Genomic DNA, 20,782 nt, shown 5'->3' on the forward strand with positions numbered 1-20,782 from the left:
CATGCAAGACAAATAAACAAGCCTTTAGTTGAAAATGCATGAGTAAAAGTAGGAAAACAAACATTACATCCATGACAATTTGAAAGGCCAGGGTTGCAGGAGAGATGTGTGGCAAACACCAAGTATTTCACTCAAAACAAATTCTATTCTGTCTACGACACACATTCATTATCCTCGCCTTTCAAATAACAATACTACATCAATCTTTTGAGAAAATCCAATGCCTGACTTTGGTTTGTGCAACTAAAGACTTAGCCTCAAGCTTATTTGCATATGGTTTAGTGTATCCTGATTTGCAAACAGCATGTGAGTTCATTGTGTTTAAGGGATGGCGCCGTGCAGTCTGAAATGCTTCTGCAACTCCAGCGATTTTGCAGCGTTCAGTTTTACTGCAGGCAATGTCACGGTTATGGTTAAAATTCTGGCCTGGGAAAAAAGATGAAATATGTACCACACCCATGGGTGCTCTTGCCCTGAGGGCGTACCTGTGCCAGCTGACATGTGCGATCTGGCAAATGTCTCTCCCAGGCTTTTGCCCACTTTGTCTTGTAATTACTTGTAAGAAAGCCAGTCTTGTGTCCCTGTTTGTAACGTGTCACCCGTCACATGTACTTACATCGCTCTCTAGTGGTGAATGTGTAAAACCCATCACACACTGACGTGACACATTTCTCCAGAGCCACAGAGTATGAAGTCTTTATTATTGCTTTCATAATCATGCCCGTCAGTTTTGGAATGAACATCAGGTATTACTTTAAAACTCATATACTTAAAGTTAAAAACTATCAAGTGCTTTTCCAACATCGAGGTGAAAGATTAAAGTTTAAAAATGTTCAGCCATTGTTCAGCTGCTGGTGAGTGATAATACTGGTTTACAGCCATTTAGATCATTAGGTAATTTCCTATCTTACATCAAAGGAAGTGGTTAGTCAACTAAGTGCACTGCACACTTTCTACAGTACATGATACACAAAGATACTTTGCAGTGCAGGACAGTGAACATGAGACATGCCGATAAAGTGACACTGAAAAGTCTTAACTGGTGCATAGGATCCTTGTTTTTAAGTGCCACTGGCAGCTCTCTACAATCTGTCCTGCAGAGGAGGAAAGGTGACTGACCAAAATGTAAATCTTCAACGTTCGGAGTGTCTGTTTCTTAAATAAATCCGCAAACAGTGTGGACCCACGACAATTCTGTCCAAATCATAAAAGGGAAGCATGAAAATTAAAAAACAGAAACAGCTGGTCCCGCTGAAACTACCGGAGGTTGGAATGCAGGTCCGACCTAGAGCTTAAGAAACACAAAAGGTCCCCTTTACGACCTTTAGGAACAGCAGCAGCACAGACGTTTGATAGTATGTAACAGGGAGAGTGTTTGGTGAGGTGCATTGAGGGTAATCTAGGGCTGAAAGCGGATGAAGACGAGTATATAAAAAGTACAAAAGAGGTCAAAGCATGTGTCCTGCACTACTTTCAGAAACGTTCTTTGGAAACTCATTCTGCAGTGCAAATCTAAATCTCAAGAGCATACAACACATTCGCCGGATAAAACCTCCTCAAACATCCATCTTAAAGCTCACTTCAAGGGCGGCCCCCCTCCCCCCCCGGTCTGCTCCTATTTTACTCCTCTGGATTAAAGGCGCTGGGCTCATGGCCCTCTGGGGATCTCCGCTGGGCGTTGTGGGGCTGAGCCAGAGGAAAACCCCTGAGCTTCTCTTGCAGACTTCCTACAGCCAGCCTCATCTGGTCCTCGGCCCCCTGAAGAGATTTCAGCTCCATGGTGTAGAAGAGGTACAGCAGAGCGGTGGTGAGCAGGATGGCGAAGCACAACGCAGCCAGCAGGTAGAAGGAGGTGCGAGGGAAAGGTTGCTCTGCTCCCAGGGCCAACCAGGGCACAGCGGCGATGGCCAGCTCCAGGAACAGCAGAGCCAGCCCCATCACTCCGGTGCGTGCTGCTGTGTAGCGCATCCTCTCAGCACAGTGCAGGCCCACTTTGACTTCAGTACGCGCCTCGGTCACAATGTCGACCAACTCGGCCACCTTCCCTGAAGACATGCAAGGGAGGGAAGACAAGGAGCGAGTCAACGATGATGATAGAGCAGTAAGTACCACAGAAAAAATGAGTTCACATGGTGTTAGCAGGTCTGTGAGGTTGTGTTTCAGCCCCATTCAAACAGGATTAACTTTACAATATAACATTAAATATTGAATGTGCTCATTGTTAACTAAACTCATCGTTGCGGACAGTGATTTTAGTTTTAAAGCTACCGCAAGGAACTTTCATTTTGTGCTGATTTTGGCGGTCCCTGTGGACCAACGTGGTAGTGTTTCCAAGCAGCAGATCCCCTTTAGAAAACCTCTCAATTCACTGCAGCAGAAATCTCACAAGGAACCTAACGTGGCATCGATGAAAGCATTAAGAATAACTAAATAGGAATAGACAGTCTTTCTTGCTGATTGTCTTGTTTACATGTGGGTCCTATAGAGGATATATTAAATTGAGACCGTGTCATAACCAGTTAAAAGTTCCTTCTTTAACCATGATGAAATTAAAGGATGTGGACATTCTGCAGGACTAGACCGGTACCTGTACCTAACAGCCCATCTGATTTGCTTTTACGGGATCTTGCTCTCCTCATAACTTTAGTGTCACTTGTCTTTTTCCCCGTCATCATATTGGTTCCCACATAGGCCTACACATATGTTGGTGTTAACATGTTTCCAACTGTTGGATTAGCAGTTATTAAACTTGTGACCGATGAGGGAACCATGAATGCCACAGCAATCCACCCTTAACCGTTGAGGTTCTTCAGTCTGGACCAAAGCGATTGAGCGACAGCTAGAGCTCCTCAGCTAGCATGGCGTAGCAAACATACCTGCAGCAGAGTCCCGGTTCTTTGACGTTCTTTGCCCGCCGCTGTCCGTCTCAGTTGGAGTTTGTGTCTCCACTCTCAATCCAGCGGTCAGAGCCTCGTGGTCCGAGTACGGGAATGGATGGTCGGGGACGGAGCCTTTGGTGGTGGACATGAAATCACAAGAAATGTCCGTTTTGGAAGATCCCTGGGAATTTAAAGAAAGGGAAATGCTTGGGGGGTCAAAACACATCACACATTCATCCGATGACTCCAACATCTAGATGTGAACATGAGGGGGTACACGGTTCACCCACCTTGAACAGGATGTAGTCGATTCGAATTCCTTTCTCGAAGGGACCAAGCTCCTTTTTACTGATGAAAGGGTTGTCAGCTATTAGAGTCATACCATCCTCACAGCCCTGAAAAAGAGTTTGTTTTAAAAACAAAACACGAGTTAAAGAAGGCGAAAGAAAACCTTACAACCCGACTCTTGCTTTCATAGTCTTGACCGTTATTACAGTTGTGATGACATCTGACTGCTTGAGTCATGGGGCCACAGTGACACTGCTCGATACAGAAGTTACAATTTTGCAGAACTACTTTCTGACCACCAAATGTTAAAGATAATATGATCACCTGACTTTTACATACACAAAACTTAATTTTCCTTTAATTAATATTAAAGTATTTAATCTGAAAAAAACAACCTTATTACCATTGTATTCAATATTGGGGTTGAACTATTTTGAAATAAATATGTAATAGCAATTATTTTTTACTGATATCTCAATTGCTATATAATTTGTAATCAGGTCAGGTCATGACAATATTTAATACAAATTTGTATTTTGACACAATTACTGCCTTTAACAAATATTGCAATTGAGAATCGCCAAGTTTTGTGCAGCCCTAGTCGCTACCTACGTCAAATTTAGCCGACTCTACATAAGAGTCTCGGAGTCCAGTGTAGGACATCAGTAGTCTGCTGCCGAGGTCCTGAGGGTGCATGTTGAGGTCGCCACCTAGAATCACCACATCTGCTCCAGCAGAGGTGTGGCTGATAGGCACAGAGGAAATACACCATTACCAAGGACACAAGCAAGATGAAACCTAATTGCCAAGTATTAGAAGTACACTTCAGTAACTCCAAACAAGCAACAGGTGAAGTTCACCTCAGAAAGATATGCAAATATACTCCAGAGTAGACAAATAGTGGCCCAAACTCTTTGTGCGGAATCAACAAAGACACACTACCGAACAAATTGCTGCAGCTCCCAGGCCTGAACCACTCGGTGAGGTAGATAAGAGTCCTTGTCTCTGCAGTACTCCGCATGCAGCTGAAATCAATACGCAGAGTCGGCAGCACATTGATCAATAACTGTATGTAATACACAGGCAGGGCTGAGAACAGACGTTAGGAAACCTCACGTGAGTCACGTAGACGTTTGCAGTCAGGCTGCCGAGTTTTAGGACCGCCATCCCAACAGCTTTACCTCCGAACCAGTCGCCATGTTGAGCCTAATTATTGGGAAAAACAATGTTATGTGAGACAGTTTGCCACACTGATGAGGATGATGTCTAAAGGTGAAGCTCTACATCGGTTGTCTGTATGTTTCAGAGTGGTTTTCACGGTTGTAATGATCACCTATACGACAAGCATGGGACTGTGCCCAAATGCAGCTTGGGACCCCTATTGGTCTCTATTAGAGGAAAGCTGGCTCTTTATCTTAGAGCTGCATTTCTTATCTCTGCTAAGGAGGTTTTGTTTTCAGTTCGGTTTGGTTGTCAGCTAAATTATAGAAAAACTACTGGCCCCATTTGCTGAACGGAAAAGTTTGCCTTCAGGGCTTTCTGCAAGAAAAGGTTTATTATAACCTCAAACATGATCTTTTCCTAAACCTGACCGAGTTAGTTTGGTGCCTAAACCCAAGGAGATTTCTGGCAGAATGCCCTGAGGGCAAACTTCTCCCATGTACAAAACTTGGTGGAACAGGCCAAGGAAGTACACATATTATTTGGAGCAAACATTATTTCTCAACGTGTGTAAATATTGAGTTATTAAATCATAGTGTTTTTTTCTATAAATGCAAATTTAACTCAAGTAATTAATTCACCTGCAACTGTTTTCGATAACAAGCTGCCATGTTCATGATGTTGTTTGGTTTTTTACAAATACATGTATGATATTTCCAATTTAGAAGTACATAATAAATGCACAGCTGAGATTAGCAAGCCACAACCACATTTTGACATAATTCTAACAGTTTTGGAAATATATACAGACATATAGAGTTTGTTGCACTTGCAGATTTGCACATCATTGGCCTTGGCCCTTCTTGTCTGAAATTGTGTATATTCTGTGCATTTACAGTCTTTTTTAAATTGTTCTGTATTGTAATCGTGTGTATATTCTATTGCACCGTGCATCTCTTGGTCTTATGAAGCGCTTTGTAACCATGTTGTGTAGCAGTGCTATGTGAGAATCTTTTTCTAACTCTTTTGTTTATCACTGTTCACTTCCATCAAGTCGTATTTGTAACGGACATTACGAAAGACTCTGTGGACTCACCATGTAAGGATAACCATTCAGTGAGTAGCGATACAGAAAGGTCTCATGGATCCTGTGCTTGGAGAAAATGGCCAGTCCACTGCCGATGACTCCACTGAACAAAAGAGAAACGGGACATTAAAAGAAGCTGCACGTTCCACACACCGGCTTCAGTAGTACGTGGTTATTGTCTAAAGAAACTGGTTCCCATTCAGATCTACATTATTCTGAAGTAAGTATGTATGTTGGGGAAAATCTAAATGACTAATTATAAGGTGTGCTTACAAAGTCTGGTGTCCTTATGTGATCCTCGTTGTGTGGACTTCCTCTGACATTAAGCACCACAGCTGTTTAGTCTATCCCAAAGAACACTCAGCACTGCTTGTAATGATAAATAGAGTTGTAGACGGCGTCACTACTTCATGGCGTCTTCCGATGATAAAAGTGACCTTTGTACTAGAACAAATTGTTAAAGTGTCCAGATACTTAGAATATGCTGTATGAAGGCAATTGGTGTGTGTTATGATTTTGTGACATATTGCCTGTGACACTGTATGTTTACTTAGTATAAATATCCAAGGCTCGGAGACAGATCTCCGAGCAGCCTTGATCCATGTATACTATATGTGAATCAACTCTGTCTCCTTCTTGCAAGAATAAATGGCCTGTTGTTTAATGATTTTTCATCGGTCTCGGGTGAATTTTTCTAACAATGTATGATATGATGCAGATGTGAGAACCTATCTACTAGAGATTACATTTGTGTGAGCTGCAAAGGGGATTAGAAAGGTAGGGCCTTTGATTAAGCCCAGTCTTGTGCTTTGGTATGGAGGTCAAGAAAGAATTAAGCCACTAAAGTTAATCCTTTAGGTACTGCCTAGGCTTCACTTATAATGTGGGTCTTTGGATCAAAGCCATGCAAGTACATTTTTTTTCTGACAGAGAGCCACTTCAGGAGCCTTTTGATAATATGAAATGTCAATCAGGAATTTTAATCTTGGATTGAAAAGAAGAAATTACCTTTTGAAGTGATGAGAGTGAGGATGACTACAGGCAAGTTTCTTCTTCAAGGAGAGATAGTCTTTCTCACTCCACACCTGAAAGAATGGATAAGTTACTTGAAAAGCCATCTCTGCACAATTAATATTGTTCATACAGGTTTACAAGAAGATTTATGACTTAAGGCAGGTTGGTCTTCATTGCAGAAATACATAAAAAACGGAGGTGCATGAGCTGAAAGAGTCAGTAGACAACTTTATAACTCTGAAAGATGGCATCCACCAACCTCTTGCAATAAGACAATATCATGCTCTTCCTTGCACAGCATATCTCCAATCATGGCATAGCGCTGAGGAGTGTGTTTGCTGAGGTAGCGGATCCCCCTGAAGAAGTAAAGGAAAACAGGGTTTTTGTTTACATTGTATTGAGACAAACAAACAAAAACAAAACAAACTGGTGCATTTAGAATCACTACAAACCACATCCACTGACCAGCAGTTCAGAGAGAAGACCCGGACATTGAGAGAGTCTGTGTTAGCCATGCTGGCAGAGCAGAGGATCAGTAGATGATGGAGTGTCAGATCAGGTGAGATGACTGGGACAGCTCCTAATGCGACACGTGAAATGGTTGTTGTTATTATTAATAAGGTCAATTGTTGTTATCTCATCCAACACACATTAGGTGGCATGTCTGAGTGCACAAAACGTTCCAATAAATACAAATTCTATTGTAATACAATGTTTAGTAATTCAGCACGGAAACTCAATTTGAACTGCAACTCTGGAACTTGCAGACGTTGATGTATTTATGGGATTGAGTATGTTAACTGACCCTGGCAGGCATTACTGTGTCATGCAGCAGGAGATGTTTGTTTTTCAAAAAGAGACAAAGTAAAGAGGCGGTTGCATTCCCTCCTTTCTCCCAGGAGTGCAACAATACACCGGCCCCACACAGAGTGCTGACAGGGCTTTACTGTCCGGAGAGAATAACGGGAAGCAGCAATGCAGTGAAAACCAAGCTGAAGAACTGATTGTTCATTGTGTATCAATACAGAAAAAGCAATAAATAAAATACACACTTTCCTTGCAATGATGAGGTTAATCATTAACCTAAAGCTGTACAAAGCATATGTCTGTGTTTACCTATAAAAGGAGTGTAGAGACAGTGTCGTAGCCATATTACATGTTAACGCCAGACACTGGACTTTAACCCAGAATGTGGTTACACTTACTGACACTATCTACACAATGTGGTAACATTTAGTCATGAGAGATTCCCTGGATGTAGCACAGCCGAGTCAGCATCATATACTGCATACGGTAGAGCACCCTGTCGTTAGCTTGCAGACCAGGTGGATCACGTGGTTACGTATGTATTATTACCACATGAGTTCATTATCATGTTACGTTTACGTTAGCCGTAATAATCGACCGTTAATCACTATAGGTAACTAGTTCAATGACGTTAAATGCTGAACAACTCTAGCTGTGGCCGTTTTACTAACGTTAGTCTCTGTAACGTTAACGGCTCCGGTTACAGTTGACTTGTTAGCAATATGGTTTATTTATGTAATAGCTAGCTAACTATTCAACTCACCTTACGAACCTGTTGACGTCAGCTGAAGTTAACTGGACCGTTAGACCGATTACTGCGCCGTAATGTTAGTTTAGCTTTGCAGCCAAAACACTTCCTTTAAGCACGCTAGCTAGCGAGCTAGCTATAAATGTAATCCTAGGTAATTATTATCGAAGGCGGTTGGTCAGCATCTCAGAACACCAACTCAGCGAGTTTGGCCACTACCATTGCTATGTGGTTTTCAGCATAAAGTCAGCGGGGATAAAAAAAACATTTGTGATTGACCTCCGGTTGTGTTTCCCTCCAAAGTAAAACAGGAACTTGAGTCGCGTCTGTATTTCATCGACATTACTCCCTGAGTAAATGTATATAAAACACATTTTTACTGAAGTAAACTGTAGCTGTGAATGATTTAGTTTTTAAAAAAGCAACTCGATTTTAAATAAGCAATAATTTATTGTGCAAAACTTTAATTCGGAGGCTTTTATCCAACATCCGGTTTTACTTTACCTAAATTAATATTCGTTTCCGGTTTGATTTCGGCAGCCGCAATTACCTCTGGGAGGTGAAGTTCTTTAGTCAGACGCTTGGCACATGGTCCTTAATTCAACGCCCGAACAGTATTATAACAAGCAGAGATGGGCAAAAATACATCAAAATGTATTTTGATACAAAATACAAAATACCCCCAAATAAATGTATTACAACAAAATACAAAATACTAGTGCCAGAAAATGTAACAAAATACATGTATTTTGTATTTAAAATATAGGAAATACTTTTTTTCTGGATTTTCTGTTTACTCACAATTTGGTATAGCAGAGCATTCAGGTTTATATAATGTACACAAAGCTCTGGTGAACCCCACAAAAAGGAAGAACAGTCACAGAATGTCAGTGTAACTAAGCAAAGCTATTAAAAGACAACAACTTGATTGATTGTGTATATATATATATATATGTTTGTATTAATGGGACTTAACAGCCCATAAACTTTGTTTTGTATCAACAAGAAAATATTCATCACATATGACATACAAGCTCCCAATCTCCCTCTTACTATAGCTAGCTACTCGCAGAGATGGGCAAAAATACATCAAAATGTATTTTGATACAAAATACAAAATACCCCCAAATAAATGTATTACAACAAAATACAAAATACAAAATACTGGTGCCAGAAAATGTAACAAAATACATGTATTTTGTATTTAAAATATAGGAAATACTTTTTTCTGGATTTTCTGTTTTCTCACAATTTGGTATAGCAGAGCATTCAGGTTTGGGCTATAATGTACACAAAGCTCTGGTGAACCCCACAAAAAGGAAGAACAGTCACGGAATGTCAGTGTAACTAAGCAAAGCTATTACAAGACAACAACTTGATTGATTATGTATATATATATATTTGTATTAATGGGACTTAACAGCCCATAAACTTTGGCGTTGTATCAACAAGAAAATATTCATCACATATGACATACAAGCTCCCAATCTCCCTCTTCTTAAATGATTCTGGCAGTCCCTTCAAAATCATTGCTACTAACAGCCCGTCACTCAATGTCTCACCTGCGTTTCTCAATGCTGTGATGGCGGTCTCTGCGCGTATAACATACTCCGTCACACTCTCACTGCTCGACTTTTGAAGCAAAGTCAGTTCTGTATACACACTAATTACGTGTGGCTTCCCTTTGCCAGCATAATAGTCTCTCAGAATCGTCAGTACTCTACTTTCCGCCCATCGTCTGCCGCTTCTCTCATTACTAGCGACAAACTTTTATCATCCAGAAACTGGATTAGCTCTGCGTATGCTTTGGCATTTTTCGTCTCGTAGGCTGCCGGTTCTTCATCCTCGGTGGGCTCATTTAAAATAGTATCCTTTAGCCCTTGCAACCGAAGATGGCCCAAAAATTTCGTCTCCCACAGTTCATAATTTCGCCTACTCATGGTGCTAGCATAGTATGCGAACTCTCACTGGACACGCGGTACGTTGCGACTTTTCTCTCGGTGGTACTTCGCTGGATAATTTTCTCTGGGTGACCCTGGGTAGCTCTGGATAACTCTGGGCCCATAACCTGTTAGCAGATGTAGATTGTACAGCAATGCTGGCGTGTATACCCAGTGCTAACCCGAATGTAATTACGGAGGAATAAAACAACGTGGGGCATCACTTCTGTTCAGTGGAACTCTTTTTTCAAAGTAAAACTTTATTGACACGTCACCTTCAGCACCTCTTATTGGCTGTTCTCTTTGTCCATCACACAGTATCTGAATTAACTCTATAAAGCCTGCATATGACAATACAAATAGATAACATATAATTGAGAACACATTTCTACGTGCAATGCCTACCCTGTGAACATTGGTTCCAGTGGCGGCTGGTCAATAGGGGGCCATGGGGCCTGACCCCACCTTGAGCCCCCCAAAAAAAGAAGAAAAGAAAATCCTGTGTTTTTATTTTGAAGGGGATTTTGTATGCAGCCTGTCTGCTCATCATCTCCGCTTGTGTGCACGGCTCAAAACGCGCAGCTAGTGGGGCTGGCCCCACCGAGGCGGGTCTATGAAGCAGTTTAGCCAATTGCTGATTAAAGATAGAAATGAGTGACATACAATTTACCCAATCAGCGTCCTCAAATAGATTCAGAGTGGGGCCAAAATGATTTGGCCCCAAGCTGCGCGTTCTCGTCAGGAGAAGTCTCCACAGGCGAGCGCGAGCGCTACTCCCCCAAGACCCGTTTGAGAGGAGAAGTTTTAGGAGAAACTACAGGCCAAAGAGCTGACCCCAGATAAGCCTGACCTCACAATCAGACAGCAGACTAGCGGGAAAAGGAAGCAGTACATGAAGCTTCTCTACTAGCTGTACCAGACAGGTTTGGCTAGCTGGATGCAGTCATGCTAATAACTTAAAACAATGGGAACAGATCCACGGACAGTTACGGGAGTGCGGGATGAGGAGGTAAGGAAACATGAAAAAAACAGGTTTGGGAGTGAGGGATGAGGAGGTAAGGAAACATGAGAACACCAGGGCACACATGAGAACTCTGTCAAGCTACATATTAGGCAAAGTGAACATCTTTTCTTCTACATAGTTGTCCTCAGTCTCATCTGCTTAACTTGGTCATGGAGGCATCAATATTTAATTGAGATGGTAAATTAACAGTGAAAACTCATCATAGCTTATATCTATATATGCATTTTATATTAATATATATATATTGAATTGCCTGTGAGGGTGACAAAAATAAGATGTTATTTACTGCTTTTTTTCGTGTTGGAATAAATGTTAAATATTTAACTGCAAAGTAGTAATGCGTGTTTGATACCTTAATTTGTTTGCATTAAACCATACTGGGATTTTCCACCAGCCGCCACTGATGTCACAGTTCCGTTGTTCTCATACTGCACACTCACTAAGATAGCAAGCCTGCAGTTTAAGTACTTCAGAGATCCTACAGCATCGTCCTCCTTTACTGGGACCCCAAAAAGAGGAATTTTAGGAAGCTTTCAATTAAAAATTAATATTTATACTAAGATGAGAGTCCACAATACCTTTTACATTTTAAATATTAAGCAGAGCATCCTTTGTCGCAAAATAATATGGACCAAGTCAAAGAAAAGTCATATTACAGTGTGTCTAAAAAGAATTGTATACAAGTATTGAAAAAAAGAATTGTATACAAGTATTGTATAACAAGTATTGTATATTGAAAAAAGTCATATAAAGTATGTCCAAAACGTTTTTGCCAAATCCATGCAGCATAGCTAAATTGCAGCTAGCTGGCTAACCTTAGCTTGCTTGCTCGCTAACGTTGTAGCTAGAAAAATATGAATTACTTCACAAGCTAAAAAAGTCATAGTTTAGCTTTAGCATGTCGAATAAAGTAATAAATAAGCCACAGTATAGCATATTGAATAAAGTCATAGTAGGCCTATATTATGTCAAAAAAAGTCATAGTAGTAAAATGTAAATTGGGTAATAGAAAGACTTATTATTATTATTTGTCTTAATAACTATTAACCACCAAATACTTCAGTTCAAAACAGTTTTAAGGTCTTAAATCCATCAACTGACTAATTCCCAAACTCAGGAGCAGGTGAGATTGGATGTTGCTATAGTTACCATCAAGTACACGGGATGCAATATATTAGCATTTGAATATGAATTTGCAAACATAGACAGCTTAACAATGTTAAAAGGAGAATTTATTGAGTTACTTGCAACAGCTTAAACTTTTGTTCTGACTTGTGACTCTGCAAAGCAATAGACACATTTTATTTGTAATATACAGTGTTATTTCATTACTGCTAACTGGTCATAATGTGTGGAGTTTTGTGAAAACTGTGCCATGGAAAACATAGTGAACGCTGGACTAGCAAATAGTGAATTCATAAAAGACATTATCTGCCCTTGAGAATAGAATAGAATGCTGGATGGAACACGCACTGTTCTCTGACTCGAATAAATTAGAATGTTGACGTGTCATCTTATGTATGAAGCCAGGTTAATATGCAAATTAAACTCAGTATCTTCCAAAACTTTACAGAGGACAGCCGGACAGCTCTGAGGCTCTGAGGTAGGCCGTGGGAAAACAACTGCTCATAATTTATAGTACAGTTTTATTTTATTTGACTGTGGTCAGACTTCCTGGGGGGCTCCCTGTTGACGTGAAGGTCTATCATCCGGCTAGTTGGCTGAGGCTTTTCAACCTATTACAGTCGGGTGTTGCCCTTTCATGTAAGCAGATTCATGCTCACTGTGTTGAGCTGTTTGGAGAGTGTCCTGCAGTATATGTTAACAACTACATTCTGGATAGTAGCCCATGGCTTCTCGGAACCAAAGGCTACCTGGGGGCAGGAAGTCTTTGTGCCAGTCTGCCTCAGAGCTCACTTAAAGCTTCCTGTGGGTCTGATGTAGGATGCTGTGGTAAGATACTTGCACCAAACTCCTGTCGTGTAAACCAGTAGCATATCTGACCTGTAACTTTGGATTCAGAATAGACTTTGACTGCTACCACTTTTTGTTATTTGGCTCAGGATGTTTGGTGCCACCAGACTGATTTTAGGATTACCAAATCCCTCCTTGAATATCAAATTGTTCACATTGATTATTAACTTAGTAGAATAAAAAAGAGCTTAGCTTACAGGAGAGAAAGAGAAATGTAGACATCTTTATTTAAAAAATATAGTGAAATTAAATGTATTATAGTCGTCATTATATACATATGAAATTCAAGCTCTGCATTTAACCAATCCCTAGCATATTGGGAGCAGTGGGCTGGGTTTAGTGTCTTGCTCAGGTATACTTCGGCACAGGACATGTAGCAGCCAAGGATGAAACCGCCGCCCTTGCGGTTACCGGACGACCCCCTCTACCCAATGAGCCACGGTATTTATAATCACACAGTTGTAGAAATGTTGTATAGTATGGAAAAAAACAACTCCACAGAGGACAGCTGGATAGCTCTGAGGTAGGCCGCAGCATATTTTCAGAACTACCCCCAGGTAGTAGCTGGCTTCTCGGAGCCAATGCTGACGGTGAGTGTTTGAACTGGGGGGAAGACTCAGTCGCGCTCTTGAGTCCTGCCAATGATAGGTCACTGTGTGGCTTACTTCGCTGGGTGGGGCAAGCCGCAGGCTGCCGTCAGCAGAGTGTAAAGATGGTCGGCCAGTTTTCAGTGCTACCTGGGGGCAGGAAGTCTTTGTGCCAGTCTGCCTCAGAGCTCACTTCAAGCTTCCCGTGGGTCTGATGTAGGATGCTGTGGTAAGATACTTGCACCAAACTCCTGTCGTGTAAACCAGTAGCATATCTGACCTGTAACTTTGGATTCAGAATAGACTTTGACTGCTACCACTTTTTGTTATTTGGCTCAGGATGTTTGGTGCCACCAGACTGATTTTAGGATTACCAAATCCCTCCTTGAATATCAAATTGTTCACATTGATTATTAACTTAGTAGAATAAAAAAGAGCTTAGCTTACAGGAGAGAAAGGGAAATGTAGACATCTTTATTTAAAAAATATAGTGAAATTAAATGTATTATAGTCGTCATTATTATTGTTATTATTATTATTATTATATATATATATATTGAATTGCCTGTGAGGGTGACAAAAATAAGATGTTATTTACTGCTTTTTCTCGTGTTGGAATAATGTTAAATATTTAACTGCAAGGTAGTAATGCGTGTTTGATACCTTAATTTGTTTGCATTAAATCATACTGGGAAGTTTGCTGAAATTGATTGGATGGCCCTACCTAGAACAGACGGCGGAGCAGAGCCTTGAGCCTTGACTGCGAAGCCTTGTGCCTTGACGCTGGAGCCTGAGTGTAGACGGCGAAGCCTTGAGCCTAGACGGCGGCCGCTTGAGCCTTGACGCCGGGAGCTTTGCCTTCATGGCTCCGCCGAGCCTGCTCGGCGGAGCAGCTCCACCAATCCGACAGGTTCCGCAGAGCATCAGGCTCGGCGGAGCGGCACCGCCGATCCGACAGTATCCGCCGAGCGTCCGACGAGCGGCTCGGCCAATCCGACAGGTTCCGCCGAGCGTTAGCCTCGGCGGAGCAGCACCGCCGATCCGACAGTCTCCTGAGACTGTCGGCTCGGTGGAGCTTGTCGGCATTGGCGGAGCCTGTCGGCATCGGAGGAGCCTGTCGGCATCGGCGGAGTTTGTCGGATTCGGGAGTTTGTTGGCATTGGTATAGGCCTGTCGGTTCAGTGGAGCTTGTGTGCCAGGCGGAGCTTGTGGCTCGGCGGAGCTTGTCGGCATGCCTGTCGGACTAGACGGCGGAGCGGAGCCCGTCGAGCCTGTCTGCACTTGACGGCGGAGCGGGGCAGGGTGGGGCGGAGCGGGATGGGGCGGGGCGGAGCCTGTCGGCAGTTGACGGCGGAGCGAGCCTTGACTTGACGGTGAATGGTTTACACATTTGCTGTGTTGTGCTTTTTAGAGTGTATATTGCTCTTCTAATTGTGATATGTAGAAGTGCTTGACGTGTTAAAACCTGGCCACAGCTCACAAATATATATATATATATATATATATATATATATATATGTAGCCAGGCGAAGTGGGGGTAGGAAGGTTTTTGTACTGTCACTTTAAGAACCGTGAAGCGTGAGCTACGCGAGAGGACTGAGTTCACGCGAGATGTGTAAATAAAGAGCGGGAATCAGAGGCTGCTGAGGACTGAGCTGATTAGAAATACCTGAACTACGGCTCAGCGTAAGTTACGAATAAATGCAGAATCACCTTGAAATTGGGGTTAACTGTTTGTTGTTAACTGGTGTTAAGTTGTACGCATCTGGTGTTGAGTTGTGTACATCTGCCTCGTTTAGAGGGGAGACGGAAGCTGCCGTCAGTTCCATGGGTGTGGATCAGAGCGCACAGGTCGATTGCTGATGAGGGAGTGAGGGAGTGATAAATTGTGTTCCTGTGTAAATGAATGTTATCTGCATATCTTGGAGAGTTGAACAGCATGGCCCAGATGCCGAGGTTCTTTGTTTCTGTTTGTCAGGAGGAAGCCACTACTGTTGTGTTTTATATGTAGCTATATGTATATCGTAACCTTAAATTCAGTAAAAATCAATGGTTTAGGTTTGCTGTAAATTGTAAAGTGCCTTAAAATCTGACTAATTAACGCTGTACTCTGTGAGTGCAGTCGGGGGGAAATAAAAGACCTGTTATGTAAATACACTTAATCAGAGCGTTATGTGCTAATTAGCGGAGTTGCGAGTTACAGGTTATGAAGGGTTTAAAACTCCAGGCGGGGCGCTCTAGCACTCGCCTGTACAAAGGAATGAGAAAACTGTAACTCTGAAGGACACGCTTGGGCAACTATACACTGATATCAAATCTTGGAGTAAACTGCCAGCTGAGAACAGTACGTACCACAGCTTGAGATAGCAAAACGTAGAGTCACACTTTGGAGCCTGTTAGGCTAGGCTTTCACAACATACACACACACTGAAGACGCATCGAAGGAGGATCCCGGACGAGAGCCAGTGTGAGCGGATATGCTCAGTGCTCCAACCAGGCCGTCGCTCTGCTAAAATCGATCCCGCCTGCAACTTGACTTTGACCAATAGGCTCCTCTAAGGAGAACCTACAAAACTTACCGCGCTGCCGTGTCCAAGCGCCTTTTCACGTTGCTCTCACTCGGAGAGGAATTGTTAGGACCGTGCACGTTTAACTGCTCGGCTAATATCTCTGTGATAAATAAAACTATTGCTTGAATCTACGTAAACGCCTCAAACTCAATTCGTTAACTTGTCTACACGACAGACCCACATAAAATCTAAATGTATCATCCTTTTAATTAGGCCACATATATACAGAGGGGACGAGTCAGGGTGCAGGACCCTGGTAAATAACATTCTTGTCTACGGAGAAGAGAACAACCTCATCCTCAACACAGACAAAACCAAAGAAATAATAATAGACTTCAGGAAGAATCCTCCCCCTCTACAGCCTCTTATCATCAAGGGGACCGAGGTGGAGAGGACCGACGGCTACAGATTCTTGGGAATGCAGGTTACTTCGGACCTGAGCTGGACTCCTAACACCACAGCCACAGTAAAGAAAGCCCAGAAAAGGCTTTATTTCATCAGGCTGCTCAGGAAAGCTGGTCTGAGCCGTCGCCCTCTCACCCAGGCCTACAGAGGACTGGTAGAGAGCACCCTCACCACAGGCATCACTGTCTGGTATGGCAACACCACACAGGCAGAGAGGAAGGCTCTGCAAAGAGTCATAAAGACAGCGGCGAGAATCACAGGGACAACACTTCCTTCCATGGACTCAATGTATGGGCAGCGCTGCCGGAAAAGAGCAGAGGGAATCATCAGAGAGATCACTCCACCCAGCTCACTCTCTGCTCAGACACAAACACTGCACCTATAACTTGAGGCACAGCAGAGCGGACAGCATCATCACCCACAGAACCACAGAATAATCCACTACGAGTAAAATACCTGCAATCAAAACCTTAGTCAAGTATGTTATTATCAGCAAAATGTACTTTATGTGCAGAAAGTAAAAGTACCCGTGCAGTAAAATGTACATTATTTGCCCCTGACCTGTAGTGCAATCTGAAAATCTGAAAAGTCAGAGTGATATCCAGTTTATCCAAAGACGAGGTTTGTAACCAATTATATGTAGAGATACAAGGGAGACTGGGTCCGCCCACTTACTGTCAAAAAGAAAAACTACTCGCGAGCGAGCAGGAAAAAGACTCACGAGCGAGCAGGTTTAAACTTCGCGAGCGACGTTTGCTCGCTGAGTGATATAAAAGCGCTCGTCAAAGTAACAGCGCGGCTGTTTGATTTTCGCTCGCGCATGGATCTGTGGAGAATTTAAGAATTAAAAGCATTATTTAGTAGAATTTATAGCACCCCTAGTGGTGAATGAAATTGTCACAATGATGAGAATGTAAATTATGTTAAGAGTCACAATATATTTACTTATGGAATGTAATATAGGTTTACAGGATGTTTACTTATAGAAGATATTATATGTTTGCAATAAGTTTACTTGTAGGAGTCTTTTAACATAATCATTGGAAGTGTTGAACCAAAGTACAGTAGGGGGTTCTGAGCCATAAGGCAGAGACATCAAAGGGGACACAGAGGTGCTGGACAAATGGCCAAGGAAGGAGGAGGAGAACCGGAGACGACGGAGGGAAGCAGACGGTCATAAAACAGCAGAGAGCACTCCTGGGTAACACCATGCGGCCGCAGGACAGAGGGCAGGTCAGAGGTGATGTCACAAGGGGTCCAGCCATTGAGATGAGCAGTGGATCGATGAAGGAGGCGTCAGAGCGATTGGAAGCCAATCACTGACCCCAGAAGACGGCCTTTGTGTTTTACGACAGATTTCGGACACTTTCCGACCATCAAAGGACATAAAAGGACTGTTTGCGAGGACGTGCGCCGGGCCATGGTAGTTCGCTTTGCAGGATCCGACTTGGTCGGGCCTGTGAGGGGAGTTGCACGTGGTCTCTGCTCTCGAGATGCATACTATCGATAGTGTATTATAGATTATAATTGTCATCATCAGTTTACAGTCGTCATTGTTTAATTAAATACTGTTTTGAATTTGGACCGGATCGAGTTACTTTATGATGCGCCTGCGCAGAAAGAAGTAAACACAGCAGCGGCCTTGCGCTTCCTCCACCAGTTTCAGCCTCAACGATCTCATTTGCGCTCTCGGATTTTGACAGTGATTTGTCTTCATATTGACTCACCATTCTGAATAATGTTTTAGTGCTTAGTTTTTACTCGCTCCCGTGTCCTCTTGATAGCTGGGTTGCAACTACATGATGGTTGAAAGCACTCATAATTATATGACAGTATTATTAGTACACCATAGCATATCATTATTGTAGAACATGATTAAGGTGGACTCATGATAAGAATAGAGAGAATCATTTATCACATCATTTATTTTCACTGCTTCAATTGATTGAATTACTGATTATGAATAATACATATACTAATATGCCCATACACAGATTCGCACACGCATATTCAAACTCCTAGTTGTATATGGTAAACTACACATACATGTATATACACATATATATAGTACATGATACATAAGCGCATACAGTACATATATCCTCATAAGTATCTATTAATTCGTATCAGTTAGATACTCTTTGGGCTTGTTTTTATCTACTTATTCTGAAAGAGTTGCGATAATAATTTTCGCTATAAGATCTCATTGGATGATGCGTTCCATTAAGCCTACTGCCAGCAGGCACATTTAAAGAAATATCATCTGATTGATTGGGGTGATGAGGCACTTAAAATTAACCTATACATTTTCCCAACACTTACGCATTTAACTTCCTCATATGCGTTCATGATCATCTCCTGCTCATCAGCGGACAAAAAAGAGGCTCTTTCTTTGAGTTTATTGGCCGTTGTACTGTTAGAAAATCATGGGTTCTGGTTCGAATTTACGAGATTGTTTGAGCGCGGATCAGCCTTTGAGGACCCGAGATAGCCTGACATCAATCATCGGGTTAATTTAAGCTGGATGATAGGACATTTGATTGACTTAGTTGAACCACGTACGAGGAAAGGGGCCCAAGCCAGAAGGGGGCGATAGCGGAGCAGCTGATGTCACCCACTCTGACCTCCAGCTGTTCTGCTTTAGGCAAACATTTCACACTGAAGTCCTTATAAGCCTCACAAATGTGCCTTCTGATACAAAATTGATAACTTAAAACAGATATTTAGTCCTTTTGCACGTTTAGGAAATACAACTTAGCTCCAAACACTAAGAGAGCCCTAAAGCTCTCTCATTCATTGTAATGTTATTTAGTTATTTCACATCTGAAAGTCTGTGACACATTCCCCTGCACCTCAGACAACAGTATGTTGGTTGATATATCTTCTCCTAAAGACATCTAACCAACATGTTTCATTACAACGGCTTACTGACACTATACTCATCTCTACATTTCAGGTTCTTTGGACTTTAGTTGGTGTTAATGAAAGAGGACACAGACAAGACTGAACTCAAAATACTTAAAATCGAACAAAGTGTTTATTCATAACAGGAGTATTCTGACGCAGCAGATCAATACGAGCTCGGACCTCATCAAAACTATCTGTGACAGCAAAGAAAAAGGCGCTCCCCAAGGGGGAGTCACAATGATTTATATGTTCTTAAGGGCATTTTGTGATTGGTTGACTATTGGTGGAGGCGGCTCTTGGTTTAAACTTTCTGAGGGCCTCATTGGTGCACAGGACGTCCGTCCCCACCGGCACACGATGAGTCAGATCAGTGTGTGTGTGTGTGTGTGTTTGAGAGTTCATTCTAAAGCCAAGGTCGCTTAACTACTTCTTAGTCGAAACTGTTATTTTGTACCAGGCAGTGGCAAGACCGGGGAGTACCTGGTTCCTGTTTTGTATTAGATAATGAGGGGGCCCTGCGCAGGTGGAATACACTGCCTCACTCTGTGACTTTACACTTAGAGACATATTATGATTACTGCACATAGCATATGGTTTAAGCTTCACTAAATGTGTTTACGAATATATAGCAGTGTTTACAAATATATAGCAGTGTGTGTTTACAAATATATAACATATTTGTTTAAGCTTATTCTTAATGTTTACATTGGCCAAGACTAATATTTAAAGGCAGTTTAAGATTTTATTGTCATGAACACTTGTATACTAAAAGAAGAAAAGTTCTAAACAAGTTAACAAAAAGAAACATGTTTAATAAAAATAATTTGATGTAGATTAGTTCAGTAGACACATCATATGTTCTACAATAAGAACATTTCATATCATTATGCCTTCAACACAGAAGCAGATCCACTCTGCTCAGTTTCTGGAGATTCTCCACGTGAAGTTGCTTTGCTTAAATAGCTAGCTACTCGACTGATAAGTTAACTTGCTAAACACTGGCTATGCACTAGCCTAGACAGCATGCTAGCGTCATTAGCATATTAGCATCGATCGCTCGCATGTTAGCATCGATCGCTAGCTTGATATTATAACCATCACCATGTTTATACAATAGGCTATGTAGCCAGACCCAGACATAAGTTACACATCAAGCTAGTTGACATCTGTCACACTCAGATACAATATTTAACTTGACAGACAATCTGTTGAACTTGAAGATCTGAAGACTGAACTCGTGAACTGTTTTTTGTTTCGTGGAGAAAGTATTTTGAGTATTTTAAATACAAAATTACTCCACTCTAAAGTATTTTGTTACAAATTACGTTAGATTTTTAATCGGCCCTATCAAATACAAATTACAAAATACTCAAAAGTAATTGAAATACGTA

The 20,782-nt window shown here is 41.9% G+C and overlaps 1 protein-coding gene across 3 annotated transcripts; it reads right to left on the reverse strand.

Moving 5' to 3' along the window:
• Positions 1-693: 693 nt before the first annotated feature.
• On the reverse strand, positions 694-14,732 carry smpd2b (sphingomyelin phosphodiesterase 2b). 3 transcript variants are annotated; one of them, XM_079156957.1, is made up of 11 exons: positions 14,234-14,732; positions 6,895-7,009; positions 6,689-6,785; positions 6,424-6,500; positions 5,425-5,518; positions 4,284-4,373; positions 4,110-4,192; positions 3,780-3,912; positions 3,170-3,274; positions 2,877-3,060; positions 694-2,045 (listed from the first exon to the last, which is right to left on the reverse strand). In XM_079156957.1, the coding sequence occupies exons 2-11, from the start codon at positions 6,942-6,944 to the stop codon at positions 1,621-1,623; spliced, it is 1,338 nt and encodes a 445-aa protein (XP_079013083.1). In that variant the 5' UTR covers positions 6,945-7,009; positions 14,234-14,732; the 3' UTR covers positions 694-1,620. The 3 variants fall into 3 exon arrangements, with proteins under 3 accessions (XP_079013083.1, XP_079013082.1, XP_079013081.1); XM_079156956.1 differs by lacking the exon at positions 14,234-14,732 and adding an exon at positions 9,547-9,665; XM_079156955.1 differs by lacking the exon at positions 14,234-14,732 and adding an exon at positions 8,000-8,218.
• Positions 14,733-20,782: the final 6,050 nt, after the last annotated feature.

This window comes from Pholis gunnellus (genome assembly GCF_910591455.1).
Source record: "Pholis gunnellus genome assembly, chromosome: 3".
NCBI classification, from domain to species: Eukaryota; Metazoa; Chordata; class Actinopteri; order Perciformes; family Pholidae; genus Pholis; species Pholis gunnellus.